Source organism: Phascolarctos cinereus, unplaced genomic scaffold (genome assembly GCF_003287225.1).
Source record: "Phascolarctos cinereus isolate Bilbo 61053 unplaced genomic scaffold, phaCin_HiC Scaffold_8;HRSCAF=390, whole genome shotgun sequence".
Classification (NCBI taxonomy): domain Eukaryota; kingdom Metazoa; phylum Chordata; class Mammalia; order Diprotodontia; family Phascolarctidae; genus Phascolarctos; species Phascolarctos cinereus.
Window position 1 is genome coordinate 27,817,576 of NW_027556291.1, and position 16,796 is coordinate 27,834,371.

The following is a 16,796-nucleotide window of genomic DNA, read 5'->3' on the forward strand; positions in this document are numbered from 1 at the left end:
TTATTTATGAAGTCACCCTTCATGTCTATTCATTTGAAGCTTTTCTTAGTATATAGTATATACTGAGCTTTTTATCTTAGTAAATGGGTTACTGGTCTATACCTATTTTCTACCAGATTGCTTTCCAGTTTTCCCAAATTTTTCTCTAATAGTGAGTCCTTACCCAAGTAGCTGGAGTCTTTGGGTTTACTAAACACTAGGCCCCTGTGTTTGTTTGCTTCTATATGTTGTGTGCCTAATCTGTTCCACTCATCAACCTATCTATTTTTGACCCAGTACCAGATTGTTTTGATGATTACTGCTTTGTAGTACAGTACTGGTACTACTAAGAGGGGTCTCAAGTCTTGAGGCTGATCCAAACTTCCTGGGGTTACAACCATTGATCAGAGAGACATATTCTCAAAGAAGCTAAAACCAAAAGGTTGTAATGGAAATAAACCAACTTCTGGAAGGCATGCCAAGCACCACTCTCTTAATTAGGTAACATTTAGGCTCAATTCTGTCAAACATGTCATCAAGAATGCAAATCCTGAAAAAAATGGCTAATGTGTAATATAGTGAGAAAGTCTGTCATGGGATTCTAGACTTTGTTAAGAGTTGTGAGGGATTGGGGACAGCTAGGTGGTGCAGTGGATAGAGCTCTGGCCTTGGAGTCAGGAGGACCTGAGTTCAAATGTGAACTCAGACACTTGACACTAGCTTTGTGACCCTGAGCAAGTCACTTCACCCTGTTTGCCTCAGTTTCCTCATCTGTCAAATGAGCTGGAGAAGGAAATGGCAAATCACTCCAGTAGCTTTACCCCAAAACCCCAAATGGGTCATGAAGAGTTGGATGTGACTGAAATGAATGAACAACAAAAGAGCCTTTACAGGAGAATTTGCTCCCCCATCCGCCCCCTTACTAAGAAATATGTTCTTTTTGCCTTATATATCTATCAGACTCCTCAGTCTGATTCCCACTTACCTTCCCAGCTTTATGTTTTATTCTTCCCTAACAAGCAAATGACCTCCTAGGTACCATATGCAGGCTGGAAGTTGCCTTGGTACCTTTGTTGAGACAGTTCTGCCTGCTTGGAATGTCCCCAGCCCAACCTTAGTTTTGGTGACCCAGCTTAAATGCTATCTTGGCCCTGAAGCCTTCTCTGACCTCCCCAGACATCTACTATTGGGATTGATCTACTACTACTACTACTACTACTACTACTACTACTACTACTGTCTTCTTTTCCTGACTTGATAATGTCCTTGAGGTCAAGGGCTGGGCCTTACTCATCTCTGTCCTTCCTTTCCACTTCCACCCTCTGGCCCCCTTCCCTGTGGCATGCAGCAAATGGCCCTGCCCCACTGAGAATACTCAAAGTTTGTAGAATGAATGGAAACACACCAGGCAGCAGATACAGTACTATGAACTTTATTTAGAAGCAAAACCACAGCAGAAAATTTCACTCAAAAGCGCGTTGTTCCAAGTATCCCACCAATGAGTAGAAAAGGATGAGTGATGTCATGTAATGGCTCCCTCCTCCACCAATGCCTCATGGGGCATAGGGGTGTGTTCGACCCTAGGGTCTCAAAGGCTGTGGCCGGTGGGCAGAGCCTGAGCTCAAGCAGGCTTAGCAGGCTGGAAAGGCTCAGAGTCTGGGCCCAGTGATAGACTGAGCATTTGTTCTCTGAGGGGCTTAGCTCCACAAGGTAAGCCACCAGGGAATGCATTCTTTGTTGGCCACAGCGACTCACGGAAACCATATCCTAAGGCATAAAAAGGCTTCAATCTGCACTGGTAGACGGGAAGAGAGTTACTCCTCGCAGAACACAGAATGGAGCTCTTCCCCTCACTAGGTAACAGAAATAATTTACACGCAGATTGCACTTTACAAAGTACCGTCACATGTTATTTGATATGAACCTCACAACAAACCCTGTGAAGGAGATAGGGCAAATGGGATCATCCCCACTTTACAGATGTAGAAACTGAGGTTCATAGAAGGGAAGTAATTTGCTCAAGGTCACACAACTAGGTGCCAGGTGAACACAAAGTGGAGGGGGGGCAAGGGAGCACAAAACGGAGGTGGGGTTTAGGGCATAAAGTTGGGGTGGCATGAATGGTCAGAGAGCACAAAATGGGGGCTGTGTGGGCAGTCAGAGAACACAAAATTGAAGTAGGGGTGATCAGAGCACAAAATAGCAGTAGGGATAGATGTCAGAGAGCACAAATTGGCAGTGGGGGTGGGTGTCAGAGAACACGAAATGAGGGTGGTATAGGAAGGCAGGGATCACAAAATGAGGCTGGGGGAGGTCGGAGAACGCAGAACTGGAATAGTGAGAGAGGTCAGAGAGCACGGAGTGGGGGTAGTGGGAGAGGTCAGAGAGCACAGAATAGGGGTAGTGAGGGTGGTCAGCGAGCACAAAATGGGGATAATTAGAAAGGTCAGAGAGCACAGAATGGGGGTCATGGTGGTCAGAGAGTACAAAATGGGAATAATCAGAGACATCGGAGAACAAAGAATGGGGGTGGTGGGAGAGGTCGGAGAGCACAGAATGGGAGTGGTAGTCAGAGAACACAGACTGGGAGTAGTAGTCTGAGAACACTGAATCAGGGTGTCGTGGGAGCTCCGAGAGCCCAGACGGGGGCTGGTAGTCCGAGAACACCGAATCGGGGTGGCGCGGGAGCTCCGAGAGCCCAGACGGGGGCTGGTAGTCCGAGAACACTGAATCGGGGTGGCGCGGGAGCTCCGAGAGCCCAGACGGGGGCTGGTAGTCCGAGAACACCGAATCGGGGTGGCGCGGGAGCTCCGAGAGCCCAGACGGGGGCTGGTAGTCCGAGAACACCGAATCGGGGTGGCGCGGTAGCTCCGAGAGCCCAGATGGGGGCTGGTAGTCCGAGAACACCGAATCGGGGTGGCGTGGTAGCTCAGAGAGCCCAGATGGGGGCTGGTAGTCCGAGAACACCGAATCGGGGTGGCGCGGTAGCTCAGAGAGCCCAGATGGGGGCTGGTAGTCTGAGAACACCGAATCGGGGTGGCGTGGGAGCTCCGACAGCCCAGTAGGGGGGTGGTAGTCTGTGAATACCGAATCGGGGTGGCGTGGCAGCTCAGAGAGCCCAGTAGGGGGGTGGTAGTCCGTGAACACTGAATCAGGGTGACGGGGCAGCTCAGAGAGCCCAGTAGGGGGGTGGTACTCTGTGAACACTGAATGGGAGTGGAGGGAGAGGTCAGAGAGCACAGAATGGGAGTGGTAGTCTGAGAACACGGAATGGGGGTGGCGGGGAAGGTCAGAGAGCACAGAATGGGGGTGGTAGTCTGAGAACACGGAATGGGGGTGGCGGGGGAGGTCAGAGAGCACAGAATGAGGGTGGTGGGGCATGTCAGAGAGCACAGAAAAGGGATGGTACAGGAAATCAGAGAGGACAAAATGGAGGTGGTGTGGGTGGTCAGAACACAAAATCGAGGCAGGGATGGGTGTCAGATAGCACAAAATGGGGGGGTCAGTGGAGGCCAAAGAGCCCAGAAAGACAGTAATGGGGGAGGCTAGTGAATCCAGGATGGTGGTGGGGGAGGTCACAGAATGGTAATAAGGATGTGAACAGGGGATGGGGTGGTCAGAGTGCAAATAACTTTGAAGGTGGGCCCAAACAACAGCAAAATGAAGGGAAGGGGCAAAAGGAGAACAGAAAACCGTGGTCAGGGCAAGGGGGAGGTGGAATCGGCAGCTGCCTTATCTGAAGGAATTACAAAGGGGGGCTGGTTCTTACAAAGGTCAATACTGTCCCTTCCCTCCCCCCAAGCAGTACCATTCAGAATAAGGCATCAGAAGTTCTACCCTTTTGCCAAAGAGAGGAGGCCCCGGTCCAAGAGAAACCTGTTTTTAGTAGCAGAGGCCCAAGGTGCAGGCTGGAAATAAAGAGTGAGCTATCACTTCCCCAGGGGGTTATTTGCTGGGGTGGGTGCACTTTAGTTGGCCTTGCGCAGATGGTAGAAGCTCTTCACGGTGAGCTCTACAGCATGGTCCAAGGTGACCAGTGGCTGGTAGCCCAACAGCTTCTTGGCTCGCTCACAGCTGTAGTAGTGGTACGTGCCAGCCAGTGCCACTCGCATGGGTGTGAAGGTAGCCTTGACCTTGATGAGAGGACTGATCACCATGATCACCAGAGACAAGAAGAAGGCCAGGTAGTAAGCCAACCAGTAAGGGATGTGGTATTTCGGAGCCTCGTAGTTCAGGCCTGTTAGAATACGGGACAGGAAGGCCCAGAAAGGGACCGGCTCGTCATTGGTGATGTGAATAGCCTGGAGAGGGAGAGAAAAAGAGAGAGAGAGAGACAGAGGGAGAGACACAGAGAGAGAGAGAGAGAGAGAGAAAGACAGAGAGAGAGAGAGAGAGAGAGAGAGAGAGAGAGATTAAGAGAAAGCAGTACAGACGGCAGCTAGGGCCAACAATTCTAATGGATTCCAGGTTCACCCAAAACTGCTTCTGCTTTAGATCACAAAACAGTGTCTTCAACAGTTTGAGGATGCTCTCTGAATGGCTGCCCATCCCCAAATCCTCCATACCCCAATGCAGGCAACTTACTTGAGAGAGGGGCCTCTGTAAGCCCAAGGCTGTTACACGAACCTTTTGGAATGGGAGTACTTACCTGTCCGCATAAGCCCGAGTCTGAGGAAAGGTGTTCTGCAGCCAAGATGTGGCCATGGACCACGTTTTCCACAAAGGTGAAATCCACTAAATTCTTCCCATTCCTGCAGGGATAAAAGGAGAAGCTTGACTTTATATCTGGAACAGGGACCTTGAATTCAGGCCTTGAGGTGACTTTGAAGTGAGGGCCCATCAAAAGTGTGGCTGCTTTTCAGGCTCTTGGAGATGCTGCTGGATTTCTTTCCAGCAGCCCAAGGTCCACCAGAGCTAAGGGTCTCCAGAGGCACTCCAACAAGACAAGCCTGCCCAGCTGTCCTTGTAGTCCTACTGTGCTTAACTTCCCTTGTACTTTCTACTTTCAAGGAAAAGCCCCTCTCTGATGTATCCCTTCCCAGACCAGGGCGGTGAAGCTGAACGGATGTTTTGTTCTTCCTTATTCCTTCCCTCCTCCCCCACTCCCCATCAACTCTTCCTGACCCTGCAGAGAGAGAGTGTGACCTAAGTTCACATCCAGCCTCAGATACCTCCTAGCTGTGTGACCCTGGGCAAGTCACTGAACCTCTGCCTGTCTCAGTGTCCTCATCTGTAAAATGGGGTAACAACAGCACCTACCTCCCAGGGTTGTCATGAGGATCAAATGAGATAATATTTGTATAGTGCTTAGCACAGGGCCTGGCACATAGTAGGTGCTTAAGACCTGCTTGTTTCCTTCTTTTCCTGTTCCCCAAAGCAAGAGATGGAGCACCAGAGAGGGATAGAAATCTAAACTGGTGAAAAGAGGAGGAGGCATAGGGAGAAGACAGACGGCTAGGGAGGAAAGAATGCAACAGAAGAAGTCAAAGGTTGGCCTCACAGCCACATACAATTCCTGTAATTGCAGGAAAAGAAACCCACCCCCCAAACTGGAAACAGTTGAAACATCTAACAATAGGAGAATGGTTAAATAAGTTGTCATACATTCATGCAAGGGAATACAATAAAGTAATTAAGTCAGACAAGTGTGTGGAATACAAAGAAATCTGGAGAGACTTTTATGAAATAATATGGAGCAAAAAAAAAAAATGCAGGAGAAAGGAGTCAACTCAAACTGGGCCAAGGGAGAAAAAATGAATGAGAATGAACAGACAAAGGATCCCAATGGGGACTGGGAGGAAGGGACGGGATTTCATTGAAATGGAAATAGCTCCAGTTCAGCTGCTAGCATTACAGTCAGGCCTCAGTTTCTTCATCTGAAAAATGTGGGGGTTGGACTATATGACCTCCAAGGTCCCTATCAAGTCTAAAGCTGTGAGCCTACGTTCAATGTGAGGTTTTAAAAACAGCATTCAAAAAAGACAAAAAACCCAACAAACAACAACAGAGCAGAGAAGAGAAGGGAGGGTGGGGAATTTCAAAGATTTGTAGTTTAAGGACTTTGGGAAGTTGTGACTATCCCTCCATAAAAATGGGCCTGCTCTCTGCGGGGGTAGGCAGTGGCAAGGCTGGGGTGGGTGATGTCAAAGCCCCTCTTCTGCTGTGACATCCTCTGATTCTAAGGACTGTGCATCTCTTGAGCCAGTTTCTTAGGGTGGGTGGGAATCCAGTGGTGATTTATTCTCATCAGTGACAATAGCACCATGATCACATTTGGATGCCACCCCCTCAGGCGGTACCTAGGGTGCTATATGAAGAAGCAGCAATACACACAAAATAAATCTCTCCTGGAAACAAGACAATTTAAAAAACCCTCAAGGTTCTATTTTCAAAATATTTCCAAGAGGGTAAGATTCCTAGAGAACAGAGAAGATCACATGTGATTAGCAAAGAACTTTTAGCAACAATGGAAAAAAAGGTAACTAAGAATAGATCACAACTTCTGACACATCAAGCTATAAAATCTTTAGGAGAATCATTTAGGAAAGTACCTAGAGGCCAGAAAACACGAGAAAGGAGCAGGCAGACTTTCTCTTAAAACCGAAACAAACAAAAAAACCAAATCCACAAAAATAAAACAAACAAACAAACACACACACCCCCCAAAGACCCAAACCACTGCCCCTCCCCCCCAAAACCAAAGAACTATTAATGTTGTTTTTCTTTCAAATTAGCGCGCATTTCGTAGCTACCTTTATAGCAGGCCTTCTTCAGTGGATGATCAAATCCACGGGCCCCTTGCTCTCTTCTCTTTCCACATTACTTATGCCTCCTAGGAGAGGCCATGTTACCAGAGCAAATTAAGCACTGGCCTTGGAGTCAGGAAGACTTGGCTTGGAATCCTGCATCAGACACTTCCTAACTGTGTGATTCCTAGCCAGTTACGTTACCTCTCAGAGACTTGCTTGAGCCTCATTGGTGACAGCGAGATAATAAAGGACCAACTGGGCTGATCAAGGGACCGGATGAGAGATTAGGCAATGCAAAATTTGTGGCAACTTTTTTATTTAGTTATTTATTATTCTTTATTTCAAATGTCAACTTTTATTATCCTGGGTTCTGGTACACGTAATAGATTCTAGTCTGGGCTCCTTGCCTTAGGAGCTGCAGGACTTTGAGCTTGTCCCTTAAGTTTCCTAAGTTTACCCATCTGTGAAATGGGCATACTTGACTGTGCCCTAGCTATCTCACAGGGCTTTGATGAGGATTAAATACAGTAATGCTGTGAGAGCACACTAAAAATTGCAAAGTGTTCTGTAAGGGAAGAAAAGTGGTAGGGAGGGCAGCAAATGATGGGGAAATATGGTGGAAGAAGCAGCCGCTAAGCTTACCCAATCATAAACTTCATTCTGCCACTCCTGGCTGCCTCAACAAGGATGGGGACCAGCTGCTGGTCTCTTGGGCCAAAGATGCCATGAGGGCGGATTGCTGTGGTTAAGAAATTACTGCTGGGTTCATTGGCATTCAGCACCTCCTGGGAAAGCAAAACAAAACATCAGAAGGCATTGATGAGGCTTAGGCTCGGTCTGCACACCTGAGGAAGGAGGAAGAGGCAGGCAGAAAGGCTGAAGCAGCACTCTGAGTCACCTGCCAAGTCCCGAGTCAGGGAGGACAGGAGCACAAATGGGTAGAAACCAACTAGGGGAATGTGAAGTTGGGTGCTTTGGGTTCTAAAGACAGAAAAGAATCTGGGGCTCCCTGAGTCAACAATGAGGCGCGGCTGCCAAACATGGGGATTTGGGACTAGCAGAAATAAAGCATCCAGGCCCAGGGAAGTTCTCATTCCCCAGGTTAGAGTTTGAAAGCAATGTCAGAGGACCCTTGACAACCTAAACGGAAAAACCAGGGAGTCCCTGGTGACCTTGCCCTCCCCACCCCCAACCCTGCCCCAGGATAATTACAAAACTACGAGAAGCTGACCCATAGGTGAAGTTTCCTTATGTTTCACAGATATCAAAGTCTTCCCTAGGCGGAGCACTTTTTGAGTCAAAGAACAGGTAAAGCAGTATCACATCACATCACAGAGTGTGTCAGATTTAATGCCTGAGGACCTGGGTTCAAATCCTGCCTCTGACACTTATGCCCAAGTGAAACATCCTCTGGGCCTCCGTTTTCTCCTCTGTAAAATTAGGCAGCTGGATAAATAAGCTCGAAGGTCCATCTAGCTCCAAATCCATGATCCCATTAACATCATCAGAGATTCCAGGCAGCAAGACACGGGCTACTTTGTACTTCAACATTTACTTATAGGCTAGCCAAGCACCAAATAAAGTAGGGCGAAAAGGGCCCAGTTATTGTTCCTAAAAGAAACACAGCAGTCCATACCATGAGAATACAACCAGTGGTTTTCAGCCCACACATTACCTCACTCATACATACATACATTCTTTCACCCTTTCCAAAGCAGGCCTTAACTGTTTTTGCGTGCATCCTGGACCCTTCTGGCTGCCTGGTGAAACCCCTTGACCCCTTTGAAATGCATCAAATAAAACACACTGACTTACAGAGGAAGCAATTATACTGAAATGCCGTTATCAAAAAGCCCCAAGTTAAGAAGCCCTGCTCTAAAGGGAGGGCCAGGAATAAATGTATCTTAGCCTCCAGACAGTCCTAAATAGAGAGAATCCTGGCTCCACCACTGTCATTGAACTAGCTGTGTGACTCAGGACAGCTTCCTTGACCTCTCTGGACCTCAGTGTCCTCTTTGGAGGAATGAGGGGATCGGACCAGATGCCAACCTCTGACCTCCTTCTAGCTCAAATCTATGCTCCTGTGGACACTACCCTTGAAAAATCACCAGCTCTCCAGGTCAGAAAGTTCCCTGTCACCAATCACACAGAGGGTCTGCCCCCTCCCCCTCCATCCCCCATCTTGGCTGTGAATGGCAGATTCGATTGGGCTTTCTCAAACCTGTTCTGCCAAATGGAAGCCCTGGGAGATCCTGTGAGTTGGGCATGATTTCTACTCAGCAGCACTGAGCAGCACACAGAAACAAACAGGGGCCCCTCTTTCAACCCCATGGAAAAATGGGGCCCTACTAAATTTCCAATCCTTCGGCCTTATTTCCTAGGCACCACCCTCATTTTTCAACAGGTTTCTGAGTCTTGTCGACAGAGGGGGTGGAGCAGCTCAGCTAAAGGGGCAATGTGTGCTCAAGCGTGCTCTCAGGGGCCCCTCTCCAAGGGGCCTGCCCCCAATCTGGGGCACCTAGAGGGGCAGCCTCTGTGCCTGACTCCCCCAGCTGGCCCAGCGAGGCCTAGCTCTTATTTGTTCCCTTGGGGAGGCTGGCCTGTCAAGTTTGCAAGTGGCTTTTTAAAAAATAAAGAGTAGAGCAAGAACCTGCTTTTCAAAATAGTAAAAGGATTTTTGGGAACTAGGAAAGGTAATTAAGTTCAAAACTGGCTGCTTATGGTGACTTCACTGTCTCAAGCTGCCAGCTCCTGCTTTTGGGGAAATGTTTTATTGATACTCTTTCCCAACCCTCCCCCGAAACCAAATCCTCCCCACTCGTAACAAAGACCAACAAGTAAGCGAAACAAATCAGCCAGGCGAGCACAGGCCAGTCCAACAGGGCTCGCCTCCACATCAGCCCCACTAGCCCATCACCTCTCTCCCTACGGGATTTCCCTTAGGAACCAAGTACACAACTTACACGTGTTACACACACAACTGATTTTACATTTCTTAGAGGGAGGTAGCAGCACTGGGGGGTGGGGGTGGGCGGGTGAGAAGTTTTACCCTGAAATCCAGAGAGCTCTAGCCCCATAGGGTTAGAGAGATTTTTCAACCAGATTAAACCTGAAGACCCCAGGCAAGCTGGGTCTTGAGCTGCTTTAAGGGGCCCTTTCTGGTGGCTCGACAGCGGGTACATACTCTCTCCTGCAAGATCTTGGTCTCAGTGTAGTAGTCGATGGGTTTCATGGCATACGGGAGGTCCTCAGTCCCATTCTTGATGTCGACGCCCTCAAAGACGACACTGGCGCTGCTGGTTAAAATGAATTTCTGCCAAGACAGAGAAGATGCTTTTTGACTGAATGAACCAGGAGTGATTCCTCCTGGAAAATTCCCATTTCCTCACTGCTTGCTCCTACAGGGCCCCAGTGCTTGCCCTGGAGGCTCTAGCTCCTTTTTCACTGTGTCCCCCACCCACACACAAAGGAAACAAACCAAATGGGCAGCTGAAAGGGAACTCGTTCACCTCTAACTACATTTTGCAGATCTGTGGATTCCAGGCCCCGATCTCAGACAAGACACTCTGCCTGATTTCCCCACCTTCTAGCCTTCTGTCAATTCCACTCTCCCAGAGGTCAGCACAGTCTGCACCCACACAATTTAGCATTTCATTAGAGGTCGTCCTGTCCTGTTCTCTAATTGTTTCATGTGCCTGAGCTTTGCCTTCTCAAGCAGACTGTAATGTCCCTGCTCTTAAGAGCCAAGCCTTCTCTCCTTCTCTCTCTCTCCCTCCCTCCCTCCCTCCCTCCCTCTCTCTCTTCTCTCTCTCTCTCTCTCTCTCTCTCTCTCTCTCTCTCTCTCTCTCTCGCTCTGTGTCTCTCTCTGTCTTTCTCGCTCTCCTGTCACTGCTGCACCCCCTCCCCCGCAGTTCCCCCCTCCCCTCCTGCTCTGAGTACAGAGCAGGGGCCCGGAGTGGGCACTTAATAAACACTTGTGGGCTGGTTAATGGATACACAAGCTGCCATTAAAGGTAGAACTGCAAATCCCCCGCCCACGCTCCTTGCTGGCTCCAATCCTTTTTATTTTTTTATTTTTTTGCTTTAAGTCCATGAAGAGGGATGGCAGTCCAGAGTCCATAGATTTCAAGCTTGAAGGGACCTCTGAGGCTATATGCTTTAGCTTTCTGATTTTACAAAGAGGAAAACTGAGGCCGAGAGAGTGTGACTTGACCCCAAGTCACACAGGAAATAGCACACCTGGATTTTCTGGATCCATATAAGAGCACTTCTTTGTATCTTTTTAAACTCAAAGACAGTCAGAGTTTCTAGGGTTCCACCATTCTCCCCTCTCCATTGGGGTGCTCAATGATTTTCCAGTTAAACAGAGTGGCTGGGCTTTGGGGGCTGGACCTTTGCAAAGTATAGACACCCAAAGGGGCGGATCGGAAGCAGGCTCTCTTGCCATAAGGCCATTCACCAAGGGATGCTGATGGGTGGCCATGGGGACTTGGTCCTTATGAGCAGGGACTATTTCATTCTTCTTACCTGTATCCCTAGAACCTAGTATAGAGCCTGGCACATTGTAGATGCTCACTAAATACTTGTGTGATTTATTTGGAAACATCTGGGTGAATAAGAACAGGAGCTGAAACTGACCAGCTTGGTTCAAGGCATTGGATTGAGGGGAGACGGTTTATGGAGGGGTGGAGGGAGGCATAGGCGAGTGTGGAAATGCACAGTAGGACAAGACTGGGTAATGGCAGACCTTGGTGGGAACTTAAGAGAATGGGAAAGACAGTAGTGTGAATAGAGGCTGGAAAGATTCTTTGAAGCCAGATAAAGCCTTGGAGCCTTGAAGGCCAGGCAAAGGAGTCCATCCTTTATTTGGGTGGCAAGGGACAGGAAAAGAAATTTTTCTTTTACCAGGCAGGTGAACATTCCTGTGTATTGGTAGGATTACATTGCTATCTTAGCCCAGTGCCTGGCATGTAGTATGGATACTTAATAAATATGCAATGATTGACTGATCTTTGTGACTGAGGGAAGGAAAGGGGTGAGTCTAGTGGTAGATAGACAAGTTAAGAGGATATCACACTAGTCTAGGCAGGAAATGGTGAGGGCCTGAGTTCTGGCTTTACTGTTCACTATCTGTATAACCTTGGGCAGGTCACTTCCCCTTTCTGTGCCTCAGTTTCCTTCCTTGTAAAAGGAGAGGATTGGACTAGAGGGCCTCTGAGGTCCCTTCCAGGTCCAAATCTATGATCCTACAAACAATTCAATAACCATTTATTAAATTCCTACTATGTCTCAACACGCATTTATTAAGGACCTACTATGTGCCAGGCATTGGGCTATGTGCTAAAGTACACCACTACAGCATGTTCTTGTGTTAAGGTACGTGAGGACCACACAAGGTTGAGATCAGACACAGTCCTGCTCTTTTGGAGCTCACAGGCTTATTACACTCTCTCTCTCTCTCACACACACACACACACACACACACACACACAACTATTCCACAAAATAATACTTGTTAATAAGTATCAAAAATGACGTACAAATTGCTCAGTGAGGTCACAGGGGAAGGGGAGAAATTTCGGGTGGGAGGAGGTGCATGTGGGGGTTAGTAACTGCAGTAGGCAATGAGGCAGAGTATCCCAACCTTCTCAACTGTATGGGCCCCTTCTTAACCTCTCATAATTTTGTGCCAACCCCTCTCTCACTCCCACACCCCTTGGTGGTATCTTACTGGTCAAGAAAACACATGACAATATTTGGGACACAGAAGGGGGATTCCCATCATGCTGGCAATAATTCTCTGGCTGCCACCCCTCTCCTATTCCCCAGCTCCAGGGTCCCTAGGCTGGAATTGGACAGAGAGGGTGGGAACCTGGATCTGGTCATTATGCCAGAACCACAAAGCAGTAAACTCCAAGGGGCATACAGAAATACATAGTTCTTCTCTCTTTAGTTCAAGGTACAGTGAAAACACCTTCAGAGAAGGCCTGACATTCTGCAGGTTGTGCTTAGCCACAAGGGAAAAGATGAACAATCCACCCCCGGGCCACAACTAATCAAGGAAAACAGTAATAACTGCTCACATTGTTAGAGAGCTTTGAAGTCCGGGACAACCACCCAATGAGGTAGATGCTATTCTTATTTCCATTTTACAGATGAGGGAACTAAGGTTCAGGGAGCTCAAGGAACTTGTCCAGGTTCACACAGTAAGTGTCTATGACAGGATCTGAACTCAAAGGCTTCCCCACCCCAACTCTCAATTTTCTATGCTAACAAAAGCCAGGTGATTTACCTATCCAAGCTTTACAGGACTGTACTAGTCTTTTTTTTTTTGCCATTCTAAGAGGTATAAGCTGGTGGCAACCAGAAGCTTTTCAGGAGAGAAATGCCCCAGCTCCTCAGGGTCTCAGCAGGGTAACGTGGGATAATCAAAATGGGCTGAGTAATTGATTTATTTTGTTTTTGGAGTCAGATCCTGGCTCACCTATGGTCTGTCTACCTGTTATTACCTAGGTGACCTCAGGCCAGTCACTTTTCTCTGGGCCTAGCTGGATGAGATGACCTCAAAGGTCCTTTCTCACTCTAATCTGTATGAAATGACCACAGTGATAGCTGGGGAAGCAGTGGCTCTGGCTAAGCTCATTCAGGCTATGAGCTAAGCTCACATAGCCTGTGAGCCCCACCTCAGTGGATCAAAAGTGAACACAGGGTTTCATAAAAGGCAGACAGCACTCACTTGCTATGGTTCTTTCATCTGAGACAAAATAATCAGATGATTACATACTGTCAAAAAAGAACCCATTAGTTATCCTTGAACTGCCAGAGCTATCACTGGCTAAATCAAATACAACTGTCCTTCTCAACTCTGTTCCTCCAGGAAAGTTGCCCATCTAGATAAGCAGTGACTTAGAGAAAACAATTTTTCAGGGCCCCCCCCCCATACCAAAACAAAAAACCCTGAGGAGGCATCCAGCCAGAGTTCAAGGAAAAACACGGCCCAGCATGCAACACTGCAAAGGACACTGGATTGCGAGTCAGGAAGCCCAACTTCAAACTCCAGGGCTGCCACTTACTTACTGTGTGACCTTGAGCAAGCTTCTCCCTGTCTCTGGCCCTCAGTTTCCTTCTCTGTAAAATGAAGATTCCTTTTCCCCTTTGTATTTATAGACTTACATGTAACCTTGAGCAAGATCTTTTCCCACTGTGGGCCTCTGTTTCCTCCTCTGTAAAATGACAGAGGTGGACTAGAGGCCAGCTCCGATTCAAAATCTTGGGGCCAAGATCTATCATTGTCATTGTCACTTTGAAACCATCGGTCCTCTGGGCTGGTGCTCTGTACCTGAACTCCAGCCTCTTTGCATGCTTCGATCACTGTCTTGGTGCCAGTGTAGTTCACTCTATAAAAGAGCTCCTTATTATCAGAGGATGGTGCTGGCGATGCACAGTGGAAAACTGTCTTCACCCCCCTCAGAGCAGGGTACAGATCCTGGATGGGCAAGTAAAAGAAAGGGGAAAAGAAAGTCAAGTAGTAGCCGCGGTCTTCTTCTGGTGGCTAGAAAGCCTATTCGCCTTCTCTGCCTCCTAGCTCACATCTCTGATGTTACCCTCAAAGGTCCACTGGCCTCTAGCTTTGGTCTCAGGGAGAACAGAGAGGGCTTACTTATCTCCCTTTTTTGTTCTTCTGAACTTGCCAAAGCACCAAATACAATTAACGTTTCCATACACAAAGGAGAGCAGAAAAAGAGAATTGTACACAGAACTGCAAATCTCTCTTACATACAGCTTGCTTTTCCTTTTAAGTATATAATAAATTCAATGTGTAACTTTCAAAGTTATCCTGCTTATCTGTGTTTCTTTCTGGCCTTCCTTCTGTTCTAGTTGTTAAACTGCCCAGGGGTGGGGAATGTGCAGCCTTGAGGCCACATGTAGCCCTCTAGGTCCTCAAGTGCAGCCCTTCGCCTGAATCCAAACTTCTCAGAACAAATCCCCTTAATAAAAGGATCTGTTTGGTAAAACTTGGATTCAGTCACAAGACCTCATCTGAGGATCTAGAAGGCCACAGGTTCCCTACCCCTGGATACCCTTTGACCCAGCAATACCACTATTAGGCCTATTTCCAAAGATGATCAGGTAAAAAGGAAAAGAACCTATATGTTCTAAAATATTTATAGCAGCTCTCTTCATGGTGGTAAAGAACTAGAAATTGAGGGGATGCCCATCAATTGGGGAATGGCTGAACAAGTTGTGGTCTATGTTGTGATGGAATACTACTGTGCTATAAGAAATGATGAGCTCAATGATCTTACAAAAACATGGATAGACTTGCATGAAATAATGAAGGGTGAAATGAGCAGAACCAAGAGAACACTGTATATAGTTACAGCAATATTGCTTTAAAAACAACTTTGAGCAAATAAGCATTTTTAAAATTTTAATTAATTTATTTTGATTTATCAACAATCACTTCCATAAGCTCAAGTAAGTATTAAAAAATAAAAATTTTGACTATTATAAATGCCCTAATCAACTACAAAGGACATATGAAGGAAGACGTTATCTGCATCCAGAGAAAGAACTGATAAATAGATGTATAGAATTTTATATATATGCATAAATACATACATACATACATTCAGACATACGTACATATATACACATACACACACACATTTGTGTCTAATGGTAGCCATCTCTAGGGCAGGGGGCGGGGTGGTCAGGTGGAAAAAAAAGAAATCTACATAAAAACTTTATTATTATATTTAAAAACAATATCAAGTTGTACATAATAGATTTGCAGTTTTATGAGTTTATCTTTTTTATCATACCATGTTATAGCAATGCTTGTTTTATTCTTTAAATTAAAAACAAAATAAATAAAAATGTAAAAAATGCTTCAATGATTCTCTTTCCTTTTCTTTCTGGTAATCCTATTGATAGGCCTTTCTTCTTCCCCTCCTCCCTCCATATTGAAAAAAAAACAAACCAAAACCCTTAGAACAGATACGTGTAGTCCAGCAAAACAAATTCCCACACTGGCCATGTCCAAAAATGTACGCCTCCTTCAGTACCCTGAGTCCATCCTCTGAGGGAAGGCTTTGTAAGAGTCCATGAGCATGAGAGGGACATGTAGCTGACATCTCACTAGTTGGGCCTGTCCACCTTGGGGTTATATCTTTTCAGTGTGGTTTTCTACTTTAGTTTAGGTCTCTTATGAATCAATGCTCATGTCACACAATTGTTCTAATGCCCAACTAAAAAAAAAAAAAGCCCATAACATACCATGGCTACTCCTCCTCCAGAAGGCAGACATAGATCTTGCTGCCCACACTCTCCTTGGCTGGACTGGGCCTATGTCTAGCCTATGGCACTCATGACCACTTGCGCTCCCTAGACAGAGCTGAAAAGCCCGGCCTTTGGAGGCTTCCACAAAGAGATAGCTGGATATCTGGGAGGTAATGGGGGCTTGGCCTGTATGAAAGAGAGGCCTGGGAGTAAATTAGCCCAGAAGCAGTTCGTTGTGCTAGTTAACTCTGCCACAGTGGGAAATGCTCTAGACTTGAAGTCATCCAAGATGAGTCTCAATCCCCTCTGTGGTATTTAGTTACTGCCTGTGTGACCCTGGGCAAGTCACCGTCCCTCTCTGGGCCTCAGTAATCTTCTCTATGAAATGGGTGGAGGTACTAGGTGACCTCTAAGGTCCCTTCCAGCTCCACAGCCTATAGGCTTTAGAAGAGGAATACAGAAGAGTGGAGAGTGAGCTTGACTTAAAAGTCACTTCGGGAAGCCCTGGATTCAAATTTCACCTCAGACACTTACGAGCTGTGTGACTCGGTTTCATCATCTGTAAAATGGGGATGATAATAATAGCACCTACTTCACAGGGCTGTTGTGGGCATCAATTGAGATAATATATGTAAAGTGCCTTGCAAACCTTAAAGAGCTAGAAAAATGTGAGCTATTAGGCTGATGATGACTAAGTTGTTATGTGGGAAGAGCGCCAGTCCCACAGAGCAATCAATCTCCAGGCTCAGAGTGAGTCTAGTGTCACAGGAAGCCCATGGATACTCC

General features: G+C 46.9%; 1 protein-coding gene across 7 annotated transcripts in view; it reads right to left on the reverse strand.

Moving 5' to 3' along the window:
• Nucleotides 1-1,395: 1,395 nt before the first annotated feature.
• NSDHL (NAD(P) dependent 3-beta-hydroxysteroid dehydrogenase NSDHL) overlaps nucleotides 1,396-16,796 on the reverse strand; it is a 37,707-nt gene continuing 22,306 nt past the window's right edge. For all 7 annotated transcript variants that reach the window (XM_020975033.2, XM_020975030.2, XM_020975028.2 and 4 more), the window contains 5 exons: nucleotides 14,068-14,214; nucleotides 9,913-10,041; nucleotides 7,371-7,513; nucleotides 4,628-4,730; nucleotides 1,396-4,280 (listed from right to left, as the gene is read on the reverse strand). In XM_020975033.2, the coding sequence (XP_020830692.1) occupies nucleotides 3,948-4,280; nucleotides 4,628-4,730; nucleotides 7,371-7,513; nucleotides 9,913-10,041; nucleotides 14,068-14,214 (855 nt within the window). In that variant the 3' untranslated portion in view covers nucleotides 1,396-3,947. The remainder of the gene's footprint in view (nucleotides 4,281-4,627; nucleotides 4,731-7,370; nucleotides 7,514-9,912; nucleotides 10,042-14,067; nucleotides 14,215-16,796) is intronic.